The sequence below is a fragment of the Coenobita brevimanus genome, chromosome 93, assembly GCF_032717465.1.
Source record: "Coenobita brevimanus isolate Jiangsu-jjx chromosome 93, ASM3271746v2, whole genome shotgun sequence".
Lineage (NCBI taxonomy): Eukaryota > Metazoa > Arthropoda > Malacostraca > Decapoda > Coenobitidae > Coenobita > Coenobita brevimanus.
In genome coordinates, this window is record NC_137046.1 from 12457544 (window position 1) to 12485042 (window position 27499).

The window sequence follows — 27499 nt, forward strand, 5'->3', positions numbered from 1 at the left end:
ACACAAACATGCACAATAACACTAAAAGATGACTGGCAAACTACTTAGCAGGCAGATGTGCACACATAACATTTGCCAGTCAGTCTTCTAACATCAGAAGCTTCACAAACGGTGTCCCCCAAGGATCTGTTTTGTCCCCTACACTCTTTAACCTATACATGCATGACATACCCACACCCCACACACCACAGATACACATAGCTTCCTATGCAGATGACATAACACTTACATCTATGCACCAAAATGCAAACACAGCTGCAAACATCATCCAACCTTACCTCAACGAATGGTTCACCACAAACAGGCTCAAAATAGCCTCAGCCAAATCTTCAGTGACCCTTCTCACAAACTGGACAGCAGAACACAGTCACATCCCACACCTCGCTATAAACAACACTCCCCTACCACACACACACACACACACACACACACACACACACACACACACAAAATCCTTGGTGTAACATACAATATATCAATGTCATTTAAATAACACATCACAAACATTAAAAATAAAATAACACCAAGACTCAATGCTTTGAGGTCACTCGCCCATACAACATTCGGACACAACAAAGAAACCACCACCACCACAGTATACAAACAATATATACGTTTAGTGAAGAATTATGAAAGCCCTGCCTGGGCTCCTAACCTCACCAAAACACACTACAACACTCTACAGACCATACAGAACAAGGCCCTAAAAATAATCACAGGCTGCACAGCTACTACACCCACAGACCACCTACATCAAGAAACCAAAGTCCTCAAAGTCAAGGACCACCTAGACATGAAGGGCACCCTGTTTCTTGCTGCAGCCTCCACAAACCCACAACATCCACTATATTACATGGCAGCACATCCACCCACACCAAGGAACATCAAAACAACACCCAGCACACGATACCATACACAAGTACTGTCACCTCTCCCACCTCAGACCAGCTTCCAGAAGCATATCCACACTTAGATCACTCGCCGCTCTATTCAGTCACTTAAAGACAACATGCAGCTGCATGCACGGCCTCCTGACATCCACCTTTCTGAATCCTATCTCCCTCGTGAGGACAGGGTCCACCTGGCCAGGCTGAGATGTGGGCACCACCCAGCCCTCTTAAGCCATCAGAAGAGGCTGGATGATTCTGTCGCTGATGCCTGTCCAGGATGCAACACAGCATCCCGTACTATTAAGCACATTATGGAAGACTGCACTGCACACAATCACCTATGCCAACAACACAACATACACTCTTTGAGAGCTCTGTGGGAAAGCCCGGTCTTGGCCATGGCCTTCCTAAGGGACTCGGGGCTGTTCGGCCAGACTGCCTAGGGAACAACAACAACAACCTCGTATGACTCGCTCTCAATGACTACTGTAAAATCATCTGGCATAAACTATAACAAATTATCAGCAGCTACTTGTGTTGTCCTGGCCATTAGCGGGATAATGGTGACAGCATTAATACTCATGCTCCTCTGATTACTCTCGGCTGAATAAAATCATCTGGGGTTTGCTGGAGAGGAATTTTAAATCTATTCCCAACTCCCAACCATTAGAAGGTCAAAGAATATAAACACAACATACACTCAATGCATCACAAAGTGTTTCCTGAATTTTGCCACACTCTGCATTTATACATACTGCTCCATTCTCTTTGGTCATACCACTGAAGTTCTGCCTACTGCAACATCACCCTCAGTCTCATTTTCACATACTGTCTTCGGTAGCCTATCTTCATACATTTGTTGTACATTTAGATACTACAGTAATCCCTCAATTATCCAACGTAATTGGGCCAAAAGCATGTCCAGGTAGTGGCAATATCTGGAAAAGGAACAACATCCCCCCTACTATGCCCAGACCCTACCTATACCCAACTTCCAACCTATACCTAACCTATTTGTACAGAACCTCTTCTTACTTTGGCAGTGTTTTCCAGTCATTCAGGCACATTTAGACATTAAAACACACATAGGAATATCCAAAGTAATGCTTAACACCAAGAAAACCATGCAAAAAAAAAAAATGAAAACCAAAAAACACCCTACTTCTTCACTACTGTATGTACGGTACCCCTCCTAATTTTGGCACTGTTTTCAGGTCAATCTGGCATATTTAGACATCAAAACACATACAGAAATACCCAAAGTAATGCTAGACACCAAGAAAACCAAGAAAAAAAAAAAACACTGAAAACCACAAAACACCATACCTATACACTACTGTGTGTACAGTACCCCTTCTAATTTTGGCACTGTTTTCAGGTCACTCTGCCACATTTAGAAATCAAAACACACACAGGATTATCCATATTAATGTTAAACACTAAAGAAACAATGCATAAACAAAAAAAATCCACAAAAAGCCTCAGGACGGTTGGAAAATCAGTTATCTGACACCAATGATAGCTGTTCCCAGGACACAAAAAAAATTCCACAGCCACATATGCCACCGGAAACTGGTTAAATTGGTATAAATGGTATTCCATCATCTTCGCTGGTGTTTATACTATAAGCTTATAAAAACACATAAAACTGATGAGCAAAAGTACAGAAATGCAGTGAGAATAAATAGTGTTCAGGAGTAAAACTTACCTTCATATAACTTCCCACCATCCAAGTGCAAAATTTTGCCGGGACCTTCCAAGAGTTAACCCCTTAACCGCAGGGCGTCACTTTCGTGACGCTTGGGAGCAAGGGATCATACCGCGGGGCGTCGCTTTTGTGATTCTGTGTTATTTTGAATTCACCCAGGCTTCCAAGTGGGGGCTTGTATCATCTATCAGTACTGCCAATGTCCAACACTAGTCAGCACTCCTAATCTCATCTCTACTCCCATCCATTGTTGACAATTTAGCCACTTCTCCCTGTTCCTGACTCCCCTCCCTACCCCCCCTCCATTACCCTATCCTATCTCCTGCCCGGCCGTGCTACGCTAAGTAAATCTTCCCTGGAATTTTTCACTGATTTCATCCATTGAAATAAGCCCTATGCCCTATTCTTATACCAAATAATATATACAAGAAAGAAGTAAGGTAAGTGAGAGTGCCATACACCTGGCATTGGCTAATTATCACCTGACAACACCTCACATGCACTCGTTCGCCAATTTTCGCTGTTTTTTTCCCCATGAAATATGCCGTATAATCTATTTTCGTAATAAATATACATATAAGGAGGGAAGGGAGAAGCCTAAGTGATATTTACATTCACCTGGAACTACCTAATTTATAATATATTGTCTAGATTTCCTGCCAATCATTTCAGTGCTATACATAGCTGTTTCAAGAGCTAACATTGGTAGTCCTGCATATCCCCTAAGTAGGCCTCCACCCGGCCCTCCCTTATCAGTTTACTCTCATCTTCCGAAGTGGAGGTACGTCTGTTTCGTCTTGCTGACTTCAGGGACTTTTTCACCCCCATGCAAAGGGCCCTGTGACCTTTACCCCCTACTAAACCTCGTGTGGAAAGAGGTAAAGGGCTGACAATTGATAAAAGAGTGACTATGATCTTTCTATTGAGTAAAACAGTGCAAGTGGAATTGTAAATAATGTGTAAATAATGTGTAAACAGCAAGTGAAAGTAATGAATGTAAATATACGTGAACAATGGAAAATAGTTTTATAAGTTACTTCAAGTGACAGTGCATAACACAGTGTAAATAAAATAGAAATGTAAATAACGTAAATAAAATAGAGAACGTAAATAGAAATGTAAATGAGTAGTATTATAAGAATACGAGTATATACCCTAGGAGTAATGAAAGTGAAAGTTTCACTCTAGCATGTCTGAATACTATGAGTTATGAGAGTGAAGATGAAAGTGACAATCACTCTCAGTGCTAGTATACAGGACGAGAAAGTGAATGCTACGTATTTTACTGAAAGAAATTGAATCCCTACAGTGACAATAAACTAATACTACTGAAGGAAACTTATGGATAAAGACTGTAGATATATATAAGTGTTATATAGTAATAGAAATATAAAGTGTGAGGGGTTTTATGAATAATAAATGACAGAGTACCAAGAGCGAACTAGCGCAAGTGGGAAGGTCATATGCGCTCGTAATTTTCATTGCTTTCACAGTGGGTTTTTTTTGGAGTATGGATCCCAAACTACTTGAAAATCATAGAGTAGTGTTTATAGTGTTAATATCTGGCTGTGGTAATCATATTACGGGTTGTCGGGAAGTGTAAAGTGGAGACTTCGTTACCCAACTTCAGAGGTCTCCACAAGTCCTACAGTAACAGACGAAGGCTCAACAAACATTCCAGGAGAAAGCTGAAGGTATGTGCCATAAGCATATTTAATTTTAATATTCTAGGACTAATAACTGATTTTTGGCAAATATTTTTTGAGAGTCTGTTGGAGCCCGAATAACCCCGCGGCACACGCAAAACATCGGTAAACATGCCCGCGGTGTAGGGGTTAAGCACATGTCTACATGCAGAATTTCATGAGCTTTCTCATGGCCACTTCAGAATTTCAATACAACCAACAGTATACAAATAAACTGCAAAAAAATTTAAAAACTCAAGAGTCAGTGCTATCAACGCGAAGGAGGGGAGAGATTGAGGGAGTGAGGGGAGGGAGCTGGGAGGGTATGAAGGAGGGATGGGAGGGGGGGGAGAAAGGAAGCTGAGGGTCAGGATTTTCACCTTTCTGTCACAAGGCAGACGGGAGCTTTTACCATATAGTTACTCATGGCTTGCGGTCTGTTGGACACCCGGTGGCCATACGGAAACACAACTCCCGGTGACCGGGCAACTTTGGACATTCAGTAAAGAGGCGGACTGCCGCTGTCACCGAACATGTACTCATGGCTTGTGGTTTGTGATACACAGTCGGTGGCAGTTAGGATACTTAGCCCAGTGGCCGTGTGACTTTAGACATTCGGTGGGGAGGCATACGGATGTTTTGACACTGACTGTGGGATACAGTTGTGTTACTCGGGTGCTGGAGGTTCGTTAGGAGTGATCAGATGAGCATGTGCCTTTGACCATTCAGTATAGGGACGGACGGACATTTTAGCTTTTTTTTTTTTTTTTTTTGACTCAGGGCATAGGCTTTGCAGCCTGCTCTCAAGGCCCAGTAGTCCTCCTACATACCATACACCTCTACATGTCACCACTTCGGCGCTAATACCCACCGTCCATACTGAATACATGCTAGGGCTGTCTCATACAGGACTGGTGTATTGGTATTAGCGGGGGTATTTTTACATGTCAGCGGGTCTTCTGGTAGATCGGTAAAGTCTGCTTTTTTTATGAAATTCAAATCCTTAAACTGTTCCCTGCCTCAGCGGGGATTTGAACCTGGGTCCGATAGGACTGCAGGCCACCTCTCTACCGGTCGAGCCACCACCTACTTCCCACTCACGGCTTGAACCCAGTGGCCACAATATCGAATGTTTGAACATGTCAGCTGGCTGGCCGAAGTTCTCAGGAACTTTTATGTCCAGATAATATCAAGTAAATTCGGATAATGGTTTAATACAGCCAAGGTCCAGCATCCGGATCATGAACAGGTCCGGATACTACATGTCTGGATAAAAGATGGATTACTCTCAATTTATTCTTTTTTATCCATTCAGTATGGTAATTCCACATCTCACTCTTATTGCCCTTTCTTACATTCCAAAATACTCATACATTTTGCAGTTACTAATACTGGTTCAATCCATACTGGTTAAGCCTACTAATGTTCTGAAAAAGGTTGTGTCTACATTCTGTAACCAAGAAAGACATCTGTCACTCAGAGTTCAGGTTTCATTCACACACGAGTGCTGTCAGTAAAACATTTGCACACATGGGCATCTTAATATCTACACTCAAACTCCTTCAATTCAAAACACAACCAAGTTCTCCAGTTAAATTTTTCCCTGAAGTGGTGTCTCCTTATCCAGATATTTATAACTATCAACCCCCTGATTTGAATTAATTTTTGTACCTAACTGCACACAACTTTCACAACACACATGATACTGATACAAAACAAACTTAATAAGCACATAAAAAATAACACACTGCATCAGCTACACTGAAAGTAGACAAGACAAACCTAATAACAGCAAAAATGGTGGCCCTCTCATTGTTATACATATTAATATTTCTTTCACACACATCACGCAACAAATATAACAACATTGTCACAGATACATACGTAGATATGATCAATACAAACCAATATACACAATGTACTACAAGCCATATTAATATTTACAAACCACCACCCACATCATGCCCCACACAATTACACCCCATTCCTCACCCAGTCCAGAACATGTCTAATATAATAATAGCTGGTGATCTTAAGGCAAAAGCCTCCTCATGGCTAAACACACAAATAAATGGCAGCCAAGGGGCCCTCATTCAAGAACAACTAGAACACCTACTATTAATATTAGGGGTGGGGTTGAGAGGGGTAGACCATAAAAGACCTGGGACGAGGTCATTAATTGTAACCTAAGGGTTAAGGGACTGAACAGGGAGGCTGCCAGAGATCGAGCAGCATGAACAGCCGCCACTGGGCGACTGAGGTCGACGCATGCAAATATGTTGGAGCCTTCAAAAACAAAACGAAATTAAACCAATCATCCCGAACAAACACCACACCCCAAAACTACCTCTGTACAGACTTAATGGACTCGGCTTCTCCATCATCCTCACTTTATATACCCTTACACATGCCATTCAAATGACATAAAAGGTAGTCCACAACCACTCATCCAACCACCACCTCCATATCACACACAATCACAGCAAACCAAGTGAAAGACTGAATGGGAAGGAATACAAGTCTGATGAAACACTAAAAACCTTCAAGGTGAACTCTTTCTCAGACACTAACAAAATAATCACTACCTTCAACAGAATCATTATTATCTATCTATTTATCTATCTATTTCCAGATGCCTTAAGCCCATAAGGGGTGGCCACAAATCACCTCCATATTACTCGGTCCCCTGCCAATTCACAGCTCTGCTCCCAGCTCACCCCATTTGGGGGATAAATCCAACATCTTATTGGGGCAATATCAAAACTTTCAGTCCTAATGTCTCTCTTCAGATAAAACAGCTCATCACAGAGAGGAGCATAAAATAAATAAATAAATTAATTAATTAAGCAATTAATTAAAAAAAAATAAGTCCCAGCACATCAGAATCCACAAAAACTAAACAACACCAATAATGAAGAAAGAAAATAAACAGGCAAGACAATTGGAATTGGAGCAGATGGGAGACGTGGAAGGTGTGTGTAGGATATTTACAGAAGAAATATGTGCAGCATGTGATGTGATGTGTGGAAGGAAGAGAAGACGGAGGGGGTTGCAAGGAACAGCGTGGTGGACTGAAGAGGTAAAACAGGCTGTGGCACAAAAGAAGAAAGCATACAATGAATGGATGAGAAATAGGGGCGTGGAAGAAGTTGAGAGGCGGAAGAGAGAGTTATATGTAGAAAGAAAGAGAGAGGTGAAAAGATTAGTAAGAGAGAGTAAGAAGAGAGTGGATGAGGAATTTGGGGGGAATTTGAGTGTAAAGTGGAGGGACTGTAAGAAAATGTTCTGGAAAGAGGTGAAAAGAGTCAGACAGGGTGGAAGTGAAGTTAGCAGGGGAGTGAAAGATAAAAATGGTAGATTACTAGTGGAGAAGGGAGAAAAAGTGAGCAGATGGAGAGAACACTTTAAGCAATTGTTGAACATAGAGGATGGAAGTAATGCGAGTATAAGTGGCTGGGGAATGGCTGCGAGAAGGAGGGAGGTGAGAAGACAGGAAGAAATCAGTAGGATAGAAGTTGTGGAAGCAATGAAGAAAGTTAAATCAGGGAAAGCCCCAGGAATTGATGGAGTGTGTGGTGAAATGCTGAAGCATGGGGGAGAGATAGTAGTAGAATGGATGTGGAAGATGTGCAGATTGGCCTGGGAGGAAGGTAGAGTCCCGGAGGATTGGAAGTCAGGTATAATTATTCCCTTGTACAAAGGAAAAGGGGAAAAAGATGTGTGTGGTAGATATTCTTGTTTTCAATCTTGATATTTTGTAGGAATTTAATGTTGATTCGTAGACGAGGTTCGTATACGTTCGCTGCTACCAAATGTCATGTAGTGACATTTGGGTCATCCCTCTTCTTGACCTCCTGCCTGTCTCCTTCTCCTCCTCCCTGTTCTGTGGCTAATCTCCGTCTGAGCTCTCAAATCGCTACTCATTCACTCACCACAGCTACCAGTGTGGGAAGCCGACGTCACCATGTGCTGAGACGACAGCACGCCAATCAACCCACGGAGGACAATGCTATCACCACGTGCAACACCACTCACACCATTTCCCACCACGGTAAAAATTAGTGAGTTACATAGTTACTTCATTCATACAATACACAGTGATAGACAATAAGCTTCTGCACAAACATATAAAACGTGCTGTATAGTTACAGCTTAAATACACATACTTACTTCAGTTATCTGCATAACTCAAACACTATATAATCACCAACAATAAATATTCTACACTGTCTATATTCATTCATTTATTATAACATTTATTTACTACCAACGAGTGTTACCATTTATCTATCTATCTATCTATCTATAGCCCGATGCCCTAATCCCGCAAAGGGTGGCCGCAGACAAAACGCCTCCAAGTCACTCTGTCACCCACCATTTGACTCCCCTCCCCCCAACTCACCCCCCCCTCCCTCATATACCTCTCAACTCCATCCCTCCACCTCATCCTCGTTCTACCCCTCCCTCTCCCTCCCTCCACCTCACCCACATACACCCTCTTAGTCAGTCTTTCACTCTCCATCCTCTCCACATGTCCAAACCACCTCAGTGTATTTCTCCTAATCTTTTCAACCACATCCACATCTACCCCACAACGTTCCTTCACTTCTTCATTCGTCAACCTGTCCCTCCATGTCACTCCACATGCTCCTCTCAAGTAACTCATTTCCACTGCTCTCACTCTTGACTTGTTCCCCTCTTGCAAGGTCCACGCCTCGCTTCCATACGTCAGGGTAGGGATCACAATACCATCATGCAGAGACTTCTTAACTTCCATACTCACTTCCCTATTTCTCATCACTGCTTTCAGCATGCCTACAACCTTCCTTCCCTGCTGTACCCTTTCACGCACTTCATCCCCCAAAGTTCCATCCTTACTCATCACACTACCCAAGTACTTGAATGCACTCACATTCTCCATATCCTCACCATCCAACCTCACTGCACACTCTGTGACTTCATTCCTCTCAAACACCATAACTTTACTTTTGTTTACATTAACTTTCAGCTTCCTCCTCCTACACACTGTCCCAAATTCATTCACCAAACCTTGCAACTCCCATTCATCTTCACTCAACAATACTGTATCATCGGCAAACAGCAACACCGGAAGCTTCCAAATCTCACCCTCATTCATTAGGGCCACCCCCACATCCACTGCCCTACCTTGTACCTCCTTTACGACCCCATCCATATATATATTAAAAAGCCATGGAGACATTACACACCCCTGTTTCAGTCCCACATTGAGATCAAAGAACTCACTCAGCTCACCATCCACTCGCACCGTAGCCCTAGCTCCCTCGTACATACTCTTCACAGCACTCAACAATTTCCCCTCCACTCCATATATTCTTAATACCTTCCACATACCTTTCCTATCTATTCTGTCATAAGCTTTCTCCAAGTCCATGAAGGCAGCGTACACTTTCCTTCCCTTCTCTAGATACTTCTCCACTAAACATCTTAGAACAAATATCTGATCTACACACCCTTTTCCCTTCCTAAATCCCCCTTGTTCTTCTCCAACTAGCTCCTCTGTCATATGCCTAACCCTATCAATGAGTATTCTACCATATATTTTACCAGTCACACTAAGAAGGCAAATACCCCTATGGTTACCACATACTTCTCTCTCCCCTTTTCCTTTGTACAGAGGAACAATTATACCTGATTTCCAGTCCTCTGGAACCCTTCCCTCTTCCCAAGCCAATCTACACAACTTCCATATCCACTCAACAATCTCACCCCCATACCTAAGCATTTCACCACATACTCCATCAATTCCTGGGGCCTTTCCCAGCTTAATCTTCTTCATCGCTTCCACTACTTCCGACCTACTGATCTCTTCCTCCCTCCTCTCATCTCTTCTTCTCCCAGCCATTCCCCAACCACTTATACTCACACTGCTCTCACTCTCTACATTCAACAAATCCTCAAAGTGCTCCTTCCATCTCCTCAATTTCTCTCTCTTCTCTACCAACAATCTATTATTCCTATCTTTCACTCCCCTACTATTTCCCCTTTCACACATCCTTACTTTCTTTACCTCCTTCCAAAACAATTTCTTACTCTCCCTCCATTTCACACTCAGATTCCTCCCAAACTCTTCATCCACTTTCTTCTTACTCTCCTTCACCAGTCTCTTAACCTCCCTTCTCCTGCTCACATATACCTCTCTCTCTCTCTCTCATTTATACCTACATATAATACGTGTTTCATACATACAGCTATACATTATTACATCTACAAAGTGATAAAGAAAATATACCATCACAGTTACTCAGTGAGCGATTAAAAGAACTGTATTAAACATTTATTAATTAAAGCTACCTAGTGGAAACAGATAAATTAACTTACAAAAAAAAAAAAAAAAAAAAAATGGCCAACACAAATGCCGTTAGCAAGAGTGAACATCTTCAACACAATCGTGAAGACAATGATTTCCACACAGTGCTGACACACATATTACCCACGATAGGTACAGGTGAACAACAAATCAGTGTGTATAGTTAATACTGTATATAGTGTATATATTTTTTATATAAAATAACAAAATATGGGACTATATAATATCATTTTATAGTATCTGTGCAATATAAACTAAACTTTAAAAAAGTATCCCAAGAAAATTAGTCAGCAATTATGTAACCATGAACAACATGGAAAAAGTGTACACAAGCAAAGAGAAACAAACTATGGAAAATCAATACATACAAAAAAAAAAAGAAAAGGAAAGGAAAGAAAGAAAGAAGAGTGAGAAGGAAAAAAGAGAAATAGAGTAAGATCACATAACAAACAAATGAAAATAAGTGTAAATGTTACTATATATGCCAAAATACCACATAAACTACAAACAAAAAAGCAAATTGTGTCTCCACAAACAAGTGGCATGACACATCATCACTATCATCGACCGCAGCATATGTTAGGACTGCAGTTATTACAATTATGTTACTCCATATTATAAATATGTAACTACAAACAATATATACCAATTTATGTGACAGTTGCATTAACAAGATGTAACTTTTATGTAACTTTAACTACAATTATGTAACTACAAACGATATGTAACAATTATGTAACGACAAACGATTGCATTATGTTACACTAACTACAATTATGTACCTACAAACGATATGTAACAATTATGTAACGACAAAACAGTTGCATTAACAAGATGTAACTTTTATGTAACTTTAACTACAATTATAAGGCCAAGACACTTATGTAAGAGTTGCATTAACAAATGTAACTACAATTATAAGGCCAACACAATTATGCATTAACACAATATTTAGTAACAATTCATAAAATGTTACAATTATGTAGTACCACAATGTTAGTACAATATTAAGTCATACTATTATAGCACAATTCTGTATTACCAGTATCATCATACACGTTAGGTGAAATATTAGACATTACTAAAGTGATAACTCAAATATGTAATGTATAACCTAGCAGTATTACCATTGCACAATTATATGCGTACGTCTGTTGTACATGCACGTCTTACAAAGTGTTATACAACAACCATTGCATTATTTCAAATATGTATACAACTTATTTAAAATGTAATATTACTGAATAATCACTATTTACTATGAATAATATATGTATACAATATTCATACAATTATGTTACTTTACAATATTATGTATTTCACTTAATTAGCTTATAAGTTCATTATAATGTGTATGTAGTATGTATTAATATATTATAACTATTAAATGTCGATGGTACGCCATTTTTGCGCGGTCGAGCAGTGTGGAGGACCCCATATTATATTTACAAATCATAATAGATAGATAGATAAATAGATAGATAGAAGCAGGGAGTCAGATGATGAGAAGGTGTTGTGTCTGCGAGAATCGAGCAGTGCTAAACATGCTTACACACTCTTAACACTGAGGAAAGCTGACGACAGCGGCCAGTAAGGAGATGATGCAGTTAGCTGTCAGCAGTCCTCTCGTGAACAAAGACCTAGTCCATCCACGAGGAACACACGTGACACACCCCTGCTACACCAGATTTTAGGAAAGAGAGTTTAGAAGGGGACAAGCGATCCTAGAGACAGGTCACGGGAGAAGGGCTTAGCGATTTGAGAGAGAGAGACAGATAGCGAGACAGGGAGGTAGCTACCCGGGACTTACACTCGTTCCGTGTGAGAGACTTGTTAATATTTCCAAGACAAATAAAAATAGTCCCATACTATTCTTTACCTCTCCTGTTACTACATGACAATCATAGGGGCATTTGTCTTCTTAGTATAATAGGAAAAGTGTATGGTAGGATACTTATTGACAGAGTTAGAGAAAGAACAGAGAAATTAGTTGAAGAACAGGGAGGCTTTAGGAAGGGAAGAGGTTGTGTAGATCAGCTATTCATTCTTAGATCTTTAGTGGAAAAGTTTCTAGAGAAGGGAAAGAAGTAGTATGCGGCTTTCATGGATTTGGAGAAAGCATATGACAGGGCGGATAGACAAGGATTGTGGAAAGCGTTAAGAATATATGGAGTAGACGGGAAGTTGTTGAATGCTGTGAAGAGTATGTACGATGGTGCGAAGGCTGCAGTGCGTGTGGATGGTGAACTAAGTGAATTTTTCTCTTTGAAAGTTGGGTTGAAACAGGGATGTGTCATGTCTCCATGGTTGTTCAATCTGTACATGGATGGGGTAATAAAAGAGGTACAAGGTAGGGTAGTGGATGTTGGAGTGGCCCTGGTGAGAGAGGATAGTGTTTGGAAACTCCCTGTACTGTTGTTTGCAGATGATACTGTGTTGTTGAGTGAAGACGAAGGGGAGCTGCAAGGCCTGGTGGATGAATTTGGGAGAGTGTGTAAGAAACGGAATCTAAAGGTGAATGTAAGGAAGAGTAAAGTGATGGTCTTTGAGAGAGGTGAAGTCAGTGAATGTACAGCGAGGTTGGATGGTGAGGAATTGGAAAATGTGAGTACGTTTAAGTACTTGGGTAGTGTGATGAGTAAGGATGGAGGGTTGGAGGGTGAAGTGCTTGAAAGGGTACAGCAGGGAAGAAACGTTGCTGGTTCTTTGAAAGCAGTGATAAGAAACAGGGAAGTGAGCATGGAAGTGAAAAAGTTACTACATGACAGTATTGTGATACCAACTCTAACGTACGGAAGTGAAGCTTGGACGTTGTTGGAAGGACATAAGTCAAGAGTGAGAGCGGTGGAAATGAGTAATTTAAGAGGAGCCTGTGGAGTCACATGGAGAGACAGGCTGATGAATGAGGATATAAAGGAGCGTTGTGGTGTTGATGTGGATGTGATAGGAAGCGTTATGAGGAACACACTGAGGTGGTTTGGCCATGTGGAGAGGATGGAGGGTGAAAGACTGACGAAGAGAGTGTATGTGAGTGAGGTGGAGGGGGGAAGAGGGAGGGGGAGGCTGAGGATGAGATGGAGGGATGAGGTGGAGAGGTATATGAGAGAGGGGGGTGTGAGTTGGGAACAGGGCAGTGAAATGGCTGGGGACAGGGCAACAGGCGATTTGTTTGTGGCCACCCCAAACGGGATTGAGGCGTCTGGCAATAGATAGATATATAGACAATTGGAAAAACTGAGGACTCCTTTAACCACAGGAAACAGAAACAAATGAAAAAAAAGAAAGAAAAATCCATACCAGTACATACCAAAACTCACCCACTCTAGCTCATAAAAACCAAACTGGACAGCGACAGAACCATCCCTGGCATGAAGGAACAAACAAAACCCTTATACTCTATTATGCATCAATACATCAAAAAACTATTAAGCTCTCTAAAATTATCTATCTATCTATCTACCTATTGCCAGACACCTTAATCCTGTAATTATTGTACAGAGTCCGTAACTTCTTCGCCGATGAGCAGTTAGCTATAATTTATAAGAGTCATGTGCGCTCTCAGCTTGAATATTGCTCACCCTTGTGGAATGGTTGTGGAGAGGTTGCATTAAGACAACTAGACAAAATTCAGAATAAAGCTGTTAGAATCATTAACAACCCTGCCATTACATATAAACTACCTCCCCTGCAAGTAAGAAGGAATGTTGCCTCCCTTGCATTATTTTACAGATATTTTTTTGGCAAATGCTCAGATGAAGTTGCGTCCATGGTGCCACCTCTCCATGCCTTCCCTCGTGCTACACGGGCATCTGGTAGCGCTCATGACTGGAATGTCACTCAACCATATTGCAGAACTTCTGCCTATCAGAATTCTTTCATTCCCCGAACTGCATCTCTCTGGAACTCGCTTCCCCAGAGTTGTTTTCCTCCAAATTTCAACCTACAACTGTTCAAGTCTAACTGTTACAGACATTTTATGAACAGAGGACACCAGTAATCTGGTGTATGGATTATTTTCTTTCTCCACTTGTTTTTCCTTCCTCCGTTCTGTTATTTAAAAAAAAAAAAAAAAAAAAAATGGGTGGCCACAAACAAATCGCCTCCATGTCGCCCTGTCTCCCGCCATTTCGTTGCCCTGCTCCCAGCTCACACCCCCCTCTCTCATATACCTCTTCACTCCATCCCTCCATCTCATCCTTGGCCTTCCCCTCCCTCTCCCCCTCCCCACCTCACTCACATACACTCTCCTCATCAGTCTCTCACTCTCCATCCTCTCCATGTGGCCAAACCACCTCATTGTGTTTCTCCTAACGCTTCCTGTCACATCCACATCCACACCACAACGCTCCTTCACTTCCTCATTTGTCAGTCTGTCTCTCGCTGTGACTCTAAATGCTCCTCTCAAATAACTCATTTCCAATATTCTCACTCTTGACTTCTGTCCCTCAAACAAGGTCCAAGCTTCACTTCCATATGTTAGAGTTGGTATCACAATACTCATGATAATACGATAACAAAATGAAACATAAGTATCCTCTCTCTCTCTCTTAAAAGAAAAACAAATAAATATAAATCAAGAGCACAAAGATGCCAGTGAAGAAGGGTCAAACCAGAACTCAAATAACCATTAAAAACACATCAGTCCTATAGCCATAAACACCCACAGTGAACTTTTCAAGCTTTCTTCATTTTTTTTTTTTTTTTTTTTTTTTTTTGTGTCCGACTCTGGGCAAAGGCTTCAGGACCTATATCTCAGGGGCAGTAGACTATCCCAAGGCCCAGTAGTCCTCCTACACTTCCACATGACACCACTTCGGCGCTAACACCCACCGTCCATATTGAATACATGCTAAGGCTGTCTCATACAGGACTGGTGTATTGGTATTAGCGGGGGTAAGCAACGTTTGTCTGGTTAGTACTTGGATGGGTGTCCGCCTGGGAACACCAGATGCTGTTGGCGTCCCTACGTGTCAAGTGGGGTTGGTGGAGGATTAGTGCCCCTCCCTGTAAAACAATTAACTCTAAGCCCTTGGCCACCCCGTCTGGGATACATGGCATCTGGCAATGAATGAATGAAACTTTTATGACATGTCGGAGGGTCATCTGGTAGATCAGGAAAGTCTGCTTTTATGAAATTCAAATCCTTAAACTGTTCCCTGCCCCAGCCGGGATTCGAACCTGGGTCCATTAGGACTGAAGGCCGCCTCTCTACCGATTCAGCCACTGCCTCCCCCATACAACCTAATGCCTAACATCTCAAAGAGAGTAATCGTTGTCTCTACATTCAACCCTGGTAAAACACAGACCAATATCACACAAACCAGTATCATTGCTCGGGAGTTGTTCTATATTCCTACAGAGCAACTCCCCTCCACATTCTTCCATCCAACTCACAACACAGATTCTGACCTATGCATTCAACCATCACATACCATTCCAAGCTGACCCTACTTATCATAGATGGTTTCAGTAAGAAATCACCCCCACTAAGAACTATATTTGCATCAACAGAAATAAAAAATGCTCTTATCACAGAACACGACATATCTTGATTAGCAAAATCATTACTACAGACATGGATGATAATGAGAAAAACCAGTTACCCAACTCAAGTATACAGTACAACCACAAGTACGGTGGGCTTTTGCAATGCGTGTGTCCTCTGGTGATATTAAAAGCATTGTAAAAGAAGGTGAATCACGTGGACACCAGTAAGCCTCACACAATGACCCACCTTCTTCACCAAACTCACTCAAGCAGAAGTAGTAGATGTAATAGTATTAATGATCCATTGTCTATCACCCATAATCCCATTCACTCATATGCAGATGACTCGATACTTCACAGTTCCTTCACATTTAAACACCCATTCACAAAGTTTGATATCTATTACTCCCAACTCAATAATGCAATCTCCATAAATCAAGACTTATCTAAGATCAGTGAATGGGAACAAATAAGTCTCATCTAATGTTATGAAAAACAAATGTATACATTCATTCATTCATTGCCAGACGCCATGTATCCCAAACGGGGTGGCCAAGGGCTTAGAGTTAATTGTTTTACAGGGAGGGGCACTAATCCTCCACCAACCCCACTCGACACGTAGGGAGAACGTTATGCCAACAGCATCTGGTGTTCCCAAGCGGTCACCCATCAAATGTATACAATTTGCTAATAAACAGATGTTGCTTGATTTCTATATTACCTTTATTGCAACCAATATTTCTAACTCTAACAGTATTGAAATTCTCAGTATTTCACTTAACACTATCCTCAGTTACATCTCACATTAGATCACCTGCAAAAACCACCTCAACAAAATGTGGATTATTGTACAGACTCCAAAACTTCTTCACTGATGATCAGTTAGCTAATATTTACAAGTTATGTGTGTTCTCAGCTCAAACACTGCTCACCCTTGCAAGGTGGATGTGGAGAGGTTGCACTAAAGCAAATGGAAAGAATGCAGAACGAAGCTATAAGAATAATTAATAACCCAGCAATTACAAATGAACTACCTCTCCTACAAGACAGCATGTTGCCTCCCTCACATTATTTTAGAAATACGTTTACGACAAATGCTCAGACAAAGTTGCATCCATTCTGCCATCTCTCTACACCTTCCCCTGTGCTACATGGGCATCTGGTAACATTCACGACTGGACTGTCACACTGCCAAATTGCAGAACTTCTGCCTATCAGAGTTCATTTATTTCCCAAACTGCTTCTTTGGACTCACTTCTCCAGATTAGATTCCAACCAAACTTAAAGCATTCTGTAGTTCAAGTCTCATTGTTAATGATTTTTTATGAATGGAGGACACCTGTAAGCTGGTGTATGTTTTTTTTCTTTTTTTTCCCACATTCCTGTTCATCTTGTTAAAAAAAAAAAAAAAAAAAAAATCAACCCCAGGTTCATCTGAATGTGAATACAACAGAGCAGTCCAAAGTTACCCCCCTCCTGCAGTCCACCATTCCCCTTTCAGGGGATAAGGAGGGAACTGAGGGATATTTGCATAATCAGGCTGCAAAACCACCTAGCCATGTCAGTGTCCCCTGTACGAAGGCGTCCCTCTCCAGCACCTAAATCAAGTAAAATCCCTAAAGCCTTCATCAAATTAGATGATAATGTACCTGTAGTGTACTGTACCATATATTAAAATGTGTAATCTATTTATCGGATACGTTTATGAGAAGCTACAGAATGTGATGTGAATGTTTTTGGTGTACCAGATAGAGCCAGGATTCTGGGGGCTTGAATGATGGGTGGATGGAAGCATGGCCCATTGAACTGGGCAAACTTGGGCTGTCTGGACATTGCTACTCCTCACCCTGTCCTAGGATGGGAAAGAAGGTCTGGATGACGACGACGATGATGATGATGATGAGGAGGAGGAGGAGGATGTAATCTTGTGTAATACTAACTACTAAATGATCAGATCTGTCTGAGAGTTAAGTAAGAGGGATTGTAAAATGTCATTTAAGAGTCGCTAGTCATGGATGATGGAACCTGTTGAATTTTTCCCTTGAGTGTTTTGCAGTTCATATTTACTGTGCAAAGGGTCAAAAACCAGTTAGTTGCATTTAACATGAACCTCTTCTGTTCTCAAAAACTAAAGTTCATAAGTTCAAAATTCACAATATAATCCAATGATGTCCCAGAGGACAATGTTCTCTCACCTTCACTTTTTTAAACTATTTCCTTCATGACCTAACCAACAAACCCTCCCCTTCCGTAACAGTACTGTCCTACCCTGATGATCTAGCCATAACTCCATAACACTCCAAAACTCAACAAGCAGCAGGCCAGTTCCAACAGTAGCTACACTCACTAGAACACTGGCTCACACAAAAAGGAATGGCTGCTATCTATCTATCATCTACCCTTCTTCCCCATCAAAAGCACAGTTGCTCTGAGTTAGAGTACTTAATAGCCATCATTTAAGGTGAGGATAACCATCTCTGCCTGCTCCCAAGAGGCATTAGGCGAAGAATAAAGCCCAACCATCCACTGGATGTAAACCCTTATTGACTTCATCCAGCCTGAGTGCCTTAAACCACTCAACTGCTAGCATTATTTACTTACATGGTTATTATCCAACAAAGTACAGCAAATGGTTTTCTGAGTTATAGGAATATATGTAGTTTGTCATTCAGTGTGAAAGACTCGGCACTACACTGGGTGAGTGGATAGTTGGTGCCCCATCTACCGACCAAATCAACCAACAGTCTCTTTATTCTAGACAGACATAAAACTCAGACATATCCTCAAGTCTCTCTTTAAGCAAGAACACCAACTGGAAAGACACCTCAACACTACAGGACTCGATTTGGATCCACACATACGAGCATAAACTGGGCAAAAACATCTCATAAACTTGATGCCTTTAAGACAATAAGGAATCAATCAGACAGCTGAAACCTTTGAAAAGAGCCCACAACTAACTCATCAGAATAATTATGATTTACATTAGTCTATGCTGGGCCCTTGCATTAACTGCTAAAAACATGGAAAAACTTGAAACAGCACAAAACAAAGTCTTAACAAAAATATGCTGCTATGTACAGATCATAAATACAGGAAAAACTTGAAAAAGAACAAAACAAAGTCTTTAAAAAATATGCTGCTGCAGAGGGAGCACAAATACAGATCACTTGCATCAAGAAATAAAACTACCCCCAATCAAATACCATATAAATATGAAAAACAAATTTCAACACTTAAACTCAGGCTCCATCTCACCCATGCAACTTTATGCTGTACCATCCCATTAAAAAAAAAAAAAAAAAAAAAATCCCAACACTACATGCATCTTTCAGTATGTTCACAGACTCCTGAAATGTATGAAAGAAAACACTGGTGATATGTATGACTGATACCCAGGGAATCAGCAAGGGCATACAGCCCTGTAACTTCATCTCGACAATGCTTGGTGGTGACATCTTGCTGCTGTAAAGAGAACAACGAGAAAAGATCTACACATGCTAGTTTGATCAGTAGCATTTACTTGTAAACATATGCTAATTTAAGAGCAGTACCCAAAGATCCGTGCAAAATTAATGCAGTTCAGACAAAGATGGATAAGATAAAGCAAAGTACAGTACAGTACACTACAGTAATAAATACTGTATATGTCAGGACTGACCTGCAGATGTAGGAGCAGAGTAAACCAAGTTCCTGCCCTCCACAACCCCTGGCTGACTTAAGCATTCAACCTGCCATGGAAACATTGTCTGGATCCCACTCTCATGATACTTCTGTGGGAAATGCGAGACACTGAGAATGCTGCAACACTATTTTGACAACTGGTAAACTCAATTAATGAGTGACTATCTAATATGAATTTTGGAAACATCAAAGCTAAATAATTATTTCAAAATCTCTGTTTTGACCCTTCACTGAGCAAGTGCTCCACAACACCTGAGTGCAAGAGAAATAAGCCACTCACATTCAACAAAAACTAGTGGGCAAGCTGAAATACTAATCTTTTTCCAACCAATGACCACAAAGTTTCCCCAAAACTACACCCAACTGCAAGGAATTACAATACTATTTAAGTCCTACCACCAAATGACAACACATCAAATGGGAAAAGTCTGCCCTACCATACAAATTTACACTACAATATCTTTTAAATCAGTTTTATTCATCTACTTTTTCTGACTGAAATACAGAATTTCAAAAAGGGCCAATTGTGTTCCTGTCTAATATGCAAGCCTCCACTGGCAAAGGAAACTATGTATCTATCTACTGCCAGACACCTTAATCTCATAAAGGGTGGTCACAAACAAATCACCTCCATGTAGTCTGCTCCCCAGCTATTTTGTTGCCCACCCCTCAGCTCACACATCCCGGTCTCAAATACCTCTCCACTCCATCTCTTCATCTCATCCTCAACCTTCCCCCCCCCCCTCTCCACCTCTTTCACATACATTTTCCTTGTTTGTCTCACACTCTCCTTCCTCTCAACAGGGCCAAACCGCCTCAGTGTATTTCTCCTTATGCTATCACATCCATATCCACACAATGCTCCTTCACTTCCTCATCTGGAAGTCTGCCTCTCCGTGAAACTCCAAATGCTCCTCATAAATAACTCATTTTCACTGCTCCCACTCAACTTGTCTTTCCAACAAGGTCCAAGCTCTGCTTCCATGCATTAAAGTTGGTATCAAGATACTACCAAGCAGTGACTTTTTTACTTCCATGCTCACTTCCCTATTTCTTATCACAGCCTTCAATTAACCGGTAACCTTTCTTCTCTGTTTCAAGCACTCCATCCTCCAAACTTCCATCATTACTCATCACATTACCTAAGTATTTAAATGCATTCACATTTTCCATTTCCTCATCATCCACATTCAGTGACTTGATATTTCTCAAAGACCATAACTTTACTCTTCCCTACAATCACCTTTAGATTCTGTTTCTTACTAACACTCCCCAACTCATTCACCAAGCCTTGCAGTTCCCCTTCATCTTCACTTACTAATACAGTATCATCTGCAATCAACACAGCAGGAAGTTTCCAAACGCTGCCCTCTCTCATTAGGGCCGCTCCAACATCCAATGTCCTACCTTGTATCTCTTTCGTAACCCCATTCATATACAGACTGAATAACCATGGAGAAATGACAAATTCCTGTTTCAATCCAACATCCGGATTGAAAAAGTCACTCAGTTCACCATCCACATGCACCGCAGCCTTAGCACCCTCGTACATACTCTTCACAGCATTCAACAGCTTTTCATTTACTCCATATATTCATAATATTTTCCATATTCCTTGCCTATCCACCTGTCCTATGCTTTTTCCAAAATCATGAAGGCAACATGCAGCTTCTTTCTCTGCTCTAGGAACTTTTCCTCTGAAGAACTAAGGATGAATATCTGATCTACACAACCTCTTTCCTCTGTTATTTCCCTAACTCTGTCAATAAATATCCTACCACATACTTTTACTATTACAGTATGAAGACAAATACCCCATGATTACGATACACTTCTTTTTCTCCTTTTCCTTTCTACAGGAAAAAAATTATACTTGACTTCCATTTCTCTGGGACTCTACCTTCCTCCCACGCCAATCAGCATATCTTCCATCTCCCTCCGACTTCTGTTTCTCCCCCATGCTTCAGCACTTCACCACACACTCCATCAATACCTGGGGCTTTCTCCATTTTGACTTTCTGCACTTCTTCCAGTACTTCCATCCTACTGATCTCTTCCTCCCTTCTCACCTCACTCCATCTCCCAGCCATTTCCTGGCTACTTATACTCACATTACTTTCATTCTCTATGTTTAACAATTCCTTAAACTGTTTTCTCCATCAGCTCACTTTTTCTCCCTTCTCCTCTATCAATCTCCCATTTTTTCTCAACTATCAATCTACAATTTTTATCTTTCACTCCCTTACTAACTTCTTTATCACCCTGTCTAACTCTCTTTACTTTCATCCAGAACATTTTCTTACATTCCCTCCATTTTACACCCAAATTCCTTCCAAATTCCAAATCCACTCCCTTCTTACTCTCTCTTACTAATCTCTTCACCTCTCTCTTCCTCTCTACATGTATACAACTCTCTCTTCCATCTCTCAAATTCCTCCATGCCTCTGCTTCCCATCCACTCACTATATGCTCTGTGTGTGTGTGTGTGTGTGTGTGTGTGTGTGTGTGTGTGTGTGTGTGTGTGTGTGTGTGTGTGTGTGTGTGTGTGTGTGTGTGTGTGTGTGTGTGTGTGTGTGTGTGTGTGTGTGTGTGTGTGTGTGTGTGTGTGTGTGTGTGTGTGTGTGTGTGTGTGTGTGTGTGTGTGTGTGTGTGTGTGTGTGTGTGTGTGTGTGTGTGTGTGTGTGTGTGTGTGTGTGTGTGTGTGTGTGTGTGTGTGTGTGTGTGTGTGTGTGTGTGCCACAACTGGTATCTCCTCCTCATTCCACCATGTTGTTTCTTGCACCCCCTTTTGCTTTCTCTTCACCCCACACACCACCTCACATGCTGCACAGATTTCTTCTATGGATATCTTACACACACTTTCACCTCTCCCATCTGCTTCAAATCATACTAAGTCAATCGCTCCTCCACTCCTTTCTTATATTCTGCCTTTTTTCCATCCTCTTGCAACCTTTCTACCCTTCTTGTATGGACCACTTCCTCCTGTTCTTCTCTTCTTCTATTCAGCTATCGCATTTGTACCATGACTTTCACCACCACTGAGTGGTGGTCAGAAAGTCTACTCCCCCAACCTCTGTATGCTCTTACATCTATTACATACATTCTCATTGTCTCATCCACACACACATAATCATTGCCTTCCATTCATTCAGTTCACCGCCCACTCTTCTCATCACTCACCATATATACCTGTGGATCATTTTGTGCCTAAAGAGAGTACTGACTATCACCAACCCCCTCCCCAAACAAATGTCCGCTAGAGCACTGCCATTCTCATCCACTTCTACAGGCACATCCCACTCACCAAGTACTCCATCCACCTTTGCATTCCCTATTTTTCCCTTCATATCTCCAATTGCAAACACTCTATCATTCCTCTCAAACTTTTCCATGCATGCTTCCACATCTGACCAGAACAAAGAACAAAGAATGTGAAAGGGAAAAGAAGCATAGAAAGTACTATGATTTGTGACATGGGCAGAAAGGAGAGTTTTGTCAATGGTTGGTGTACAACTCACAAACGTGACAAATGTTCTGCAGCCAAGTCCATCTAAGTTTATCAGTTCTACTACAGATTTAATTGTGCCCATCACATCATTTCAGCTAAGTCAGGTTATTTCAGATCAGTTTACGGCAAAGTCCAATCAAGTCTAATTCAAACCATTCATGTTAGTCAGACCCACTCACAGCCTTCACCTCCATTCATGCTCATTCAGGTTAATTCATGATTAAAACCTGCCTGCCATCTAACGTGAGTTTCTCAATCATTTACTGTTTACTTGCTCAAACTATTAACACAGTACATTGAAAGTACATTCTAAACTCTTATGATCATGACTGTGGAGACGGACATCCTGGACAGGTCGCATGTCATCACTGCAAGTTACCACTGGCTAACATTCATACATCATGCAATACTAGAGCAAAACTTAAAGGGCTTGAGAATTCTTGACAGTGGTAGCATTTCAGATTTAAGAACACTCTATCTACTTTACAGAAATCCTAAGTATAATAATATTGCAACAGCTGTACCCATATCATTAAAATTGTACCCTAGAATAAAATTTTTACCCTTCAGCTTTAAACTACATGATTTTTTTAATTTTTAATCCACTGATGATGATTTCCATGAAACCAAAACTAAAAGACAAATTAAGATATTTATCTCCACCCAAATTATCTCTTTCTCCTATAAAAATGACCTTTTCATCTTCAGGTAACCATCAAATAAATCTTTTTTGTCTTGGAAGAACTCTCATAGTGATAGAGTTATTATTAAAGTCAATGTTGGAGTTGAGCTAATATGGTCAGCAAAAACTTGCTAGATAGCACAGAATGGTATTGTATAGTAAGGGACCTGTACTGTTCCAAAGATCTAAAACTTCATTCATCATAGCACCTATGTAAAGTGCAATGAAGTTACAGGATACAGTATTTAACATTAATGCACTATACTTTCTGTCAAACCTTTCAACTGTACTCTCAGGCCACTGAAAAGGTAAAACTCTGGGGAAAACTTTAGTGTACTGTACTTATATTTCTTTTCCTCAGCTTCAGGACAACAATCACTTACCTCCAGCACAGACTCAGGAAGACCCCAGGAAGATAACTCTAGATTCTCTTGGCTGGACAAGAAGCTATGACTTTCACTGGCTGTGGTGTGTGGTGACTGGGTGGTATTGTGGGCCAACTTTGTGGTGCTGTCATGTGTTACAATGCCAATGTGACTCGAAGAAGAGTGATGTAGTTTGATGGTGTGGTCAGGTGAAGTTTTTTTCTGAGATGGCTTGGTTTTATATGACAATGCAGCAGTAAGAGGAGTACCAAGGCCACTGTGTGATGTGTCCTTGCTAACCATATGAGAACCAATGATCTTAGTTCCTGACTTAATTTCTTCATCCTTCACAATGACATTCTTACCACCATCTTCATTTCTCTTTCCTTGCATTTTATGATCTTCCTTCTGATGTTCACCTTCCATTACTGACTTCCTATGAGACTTGCTAGCTGTCTTAACTTTGGAAACTTTCTCTATTTCTAGAACAGCAGAGTCCATAGCAGAGATTGGTGAGTGGCTCCTTTTCTCTGTGGCTGTATACTGAACTGGTTTAGCCTTTCCACTGAGTGGTGTCTGACTAGGAGCAGTTCCAAGTGCACTCCACAAATGATGTCTTCTTCGTTTATTGTATCTTCCACTCAAATTTTCCTTATCAGAACAGGGAGAAATTTTTCTTTTATCTTTATACATGAATGTATCACTAGCAACTTCTGCTTTACTACTTTGCCTTCTGCATTTGTCCTTATCACTGTCATGTACTTTATCATCTCCAAGTTTTCTTTTCATGTTTAAATCTGACTTTGGTTGATCTCTACCTTCCTTTAACCTTCCATTCTCATGGTGATTGTTAGCATTCTTCTGTGTCAAATGAACATCATAAAACTTGGTTCTAGGGTTTGTTGCTTTAATTTTCTGACAAGATACGCTGATGCTCTCTGATGATCTGGCAGAAGTCCTTTTCTCAACTGAAGTGTTATCTTGATTTTCTTCATGATGAATCACTAGTTCAGAGAGTGATTTATGGCGTTCCAGGTTTCTATTGCTTGAGCCATTAGTGCTCAGAGTGCCTGCATTTTGTAAGTTATGCCTTATACTTCGCACTCCATCCAAACTTCCTGTTACTAACTGTTTATCTATCAGTCTCCTGGATCTGCGTACATTACTATCCATGTGAGATTCTAATGGCTGGCTACTCTCAGATGAACTCAATTTCTCCATGGGTTGCATATTGGATACTTCTTTGTGTACCCCATAATTATGCAGTGAATGGACATTCGAGCCATCAGAGAGGTCCAGTGCATCAAGGGCTTCCAGTGTTGTTGCTCCAAGAGAGTTGGATAGGATGTTTTCAACATTTGTTTCCTTATGCTCTCTGATATGAGTCTCCTTAATACTAATTTCATTTTCTTCCTGGTTTGCTTTGTCTCCATCTTTTTCTTTCAAATTCCATTTTTCACCATGGTTTTTCTTTGTCTCCCTCTCAGCTATTCTCTCTAAGGCATCTAAGTCAACCAAATTGCAAAAGGAATCACTTAGGTTGCAGTCCCTCTGGAAAAAGAAAAGCAGATACAATAGTATGGTAAGCTGCTGCTGATGATCACTGCCAATTCATGCCAGCCCATTTCCCAGCTGAAAGACGGGGCGAGACAGAGTCTACAAAAAGAGGAAAGCAAAAGTACAAAATTAGGGGTCTTATCATACAATACACTCGGAGAAATGGGCTACACAAACATTCATTATTTCAGTCAAAACTTGGCTGTACTAAATGAATTATATTTTCCATTGATTATTCAATGGGTGGTTACCACTAACCATGGAAGATACTACCATGAGAGTAAAGTGTGGCTGCAAGCTTTGCATCATAATTATCCACACAATCATCACTCTTAGGCTGGAAACATTCAGCTACAAGTAAATACAAAGTCCAAGCTGAGACTCTCCCAGTGTCATAATTCTTATTACACATCTTATATTTCTTTTTTGCAAAGGGTTTCCAGTAACTGTTGAGAAGTTATTAGCTGTCTTTGGTACTTGGTTTTGCTTCCAGTCCATAGAAAACATCAGTTATACCATGGCCAACCCCAATATGGAGACTCTTCTCTTTCATGTACCAATGACAGGTTTGGCTGTCATAGGCTTCTGAGGCTCAGACGTTTGGATGACGGCCAAACCCATCATCCAAATGTCTTCCTGCTCATGTTCATTTTTCTGCAGTTATTGCTCCAAATTCAATAAAGTATACATCACTGAAAAGGAAATTTATTCAGCCACATTATGGAGCAAAAAATATTATTCTATCTTGCATAGTTTTGGGGGGGCATATATTTTTTTTTAAGTAAAGTTTTTGCATGTTGACTCAATTCTACTCACTTTTCTCGCATTTTATTTTGCATATACAGTAAACCCTCATTATACGATGGGGTTCCGTTCCTGAAAACCCCATCATAAAGCAATCCATCGTATAGCAATCCCATTATAACATGAAGTCAATGGAGATACGTTCCTAGACGTGCCTAAACTCTCACATACACACATCTTAGCACTCACATACATGAAATATCCTTATGTTTAAACATTTAAAGTAACACATTAATAGTGAATAAAGAGAAAAAAGCATGAAAACTACAGTATGCAGTAGATCTTACCTTTACTGAAGCAAGCAACAGTTGTTTATGTGGTTCCTAGACAATTCGCCATGAAGTCGACAATTCGTCGTCATAATATGGACGTTCCCCGTCAGGACAATTCCCCGTCATTCTATAAGTATACTTATTACTGATTAACTGATACTTTAATAACTAATTTTCAGGGGGATCTATCAAAGTCTATTTTCATTCAATAGCATTGGCTTTGGATATCATTTGTAAGTTGCTCTTTTAGACAATATTTAACTTGTTTCCACCTTGCTGTAGTTGACTTTGAATTATGTTCTAGCATCACCCACAGCTGTTTTCATTAATTTCCACTGGTACTACAACATCCTGGGTATATTTTAAAACAACTTTGAAGAGGTACAAGTACAGTACTAAAAAACTAGTGTACTTCCTAAATAAACTGATATGAAAATAAACGACGGGGAATCATCCTGACGACGAAAAGTCCCGATGGCGAATTGTCTTGTTATTGTTGTGATGGCGA

General features: G+C 40.7%; 1 protein-coding gene across 1 annotated transcript in view; it reads right to left on the reverse strand.

Moving 5' to 3' along the window:
• The window catches only part of PolQ (DNA polymerase theta), a 290206-nt gene extending 263982 nt beyond the window's left edge, over positions 1-26224 (reverse strand). The window contains exons 1-3 of the mRNA XM_080282250.1: positions 26174-26224; positions 24377-25909; positions 19781-19892 (exon numbers count right to left, since the gene is read on the reverse strand). Of these exons, the coding sequence (XP_080138376.1) occupies positions 19781-19892; positions 24377-25909; positions 26174-26224 (1696 nt within the window). The remainder of the gene's footprint in view (positions 1-19780; positions 19893-24376; positions 25910-26173) is intronic.
• Positions 26225-27499: the final 1275 nt, after the last annotated feature.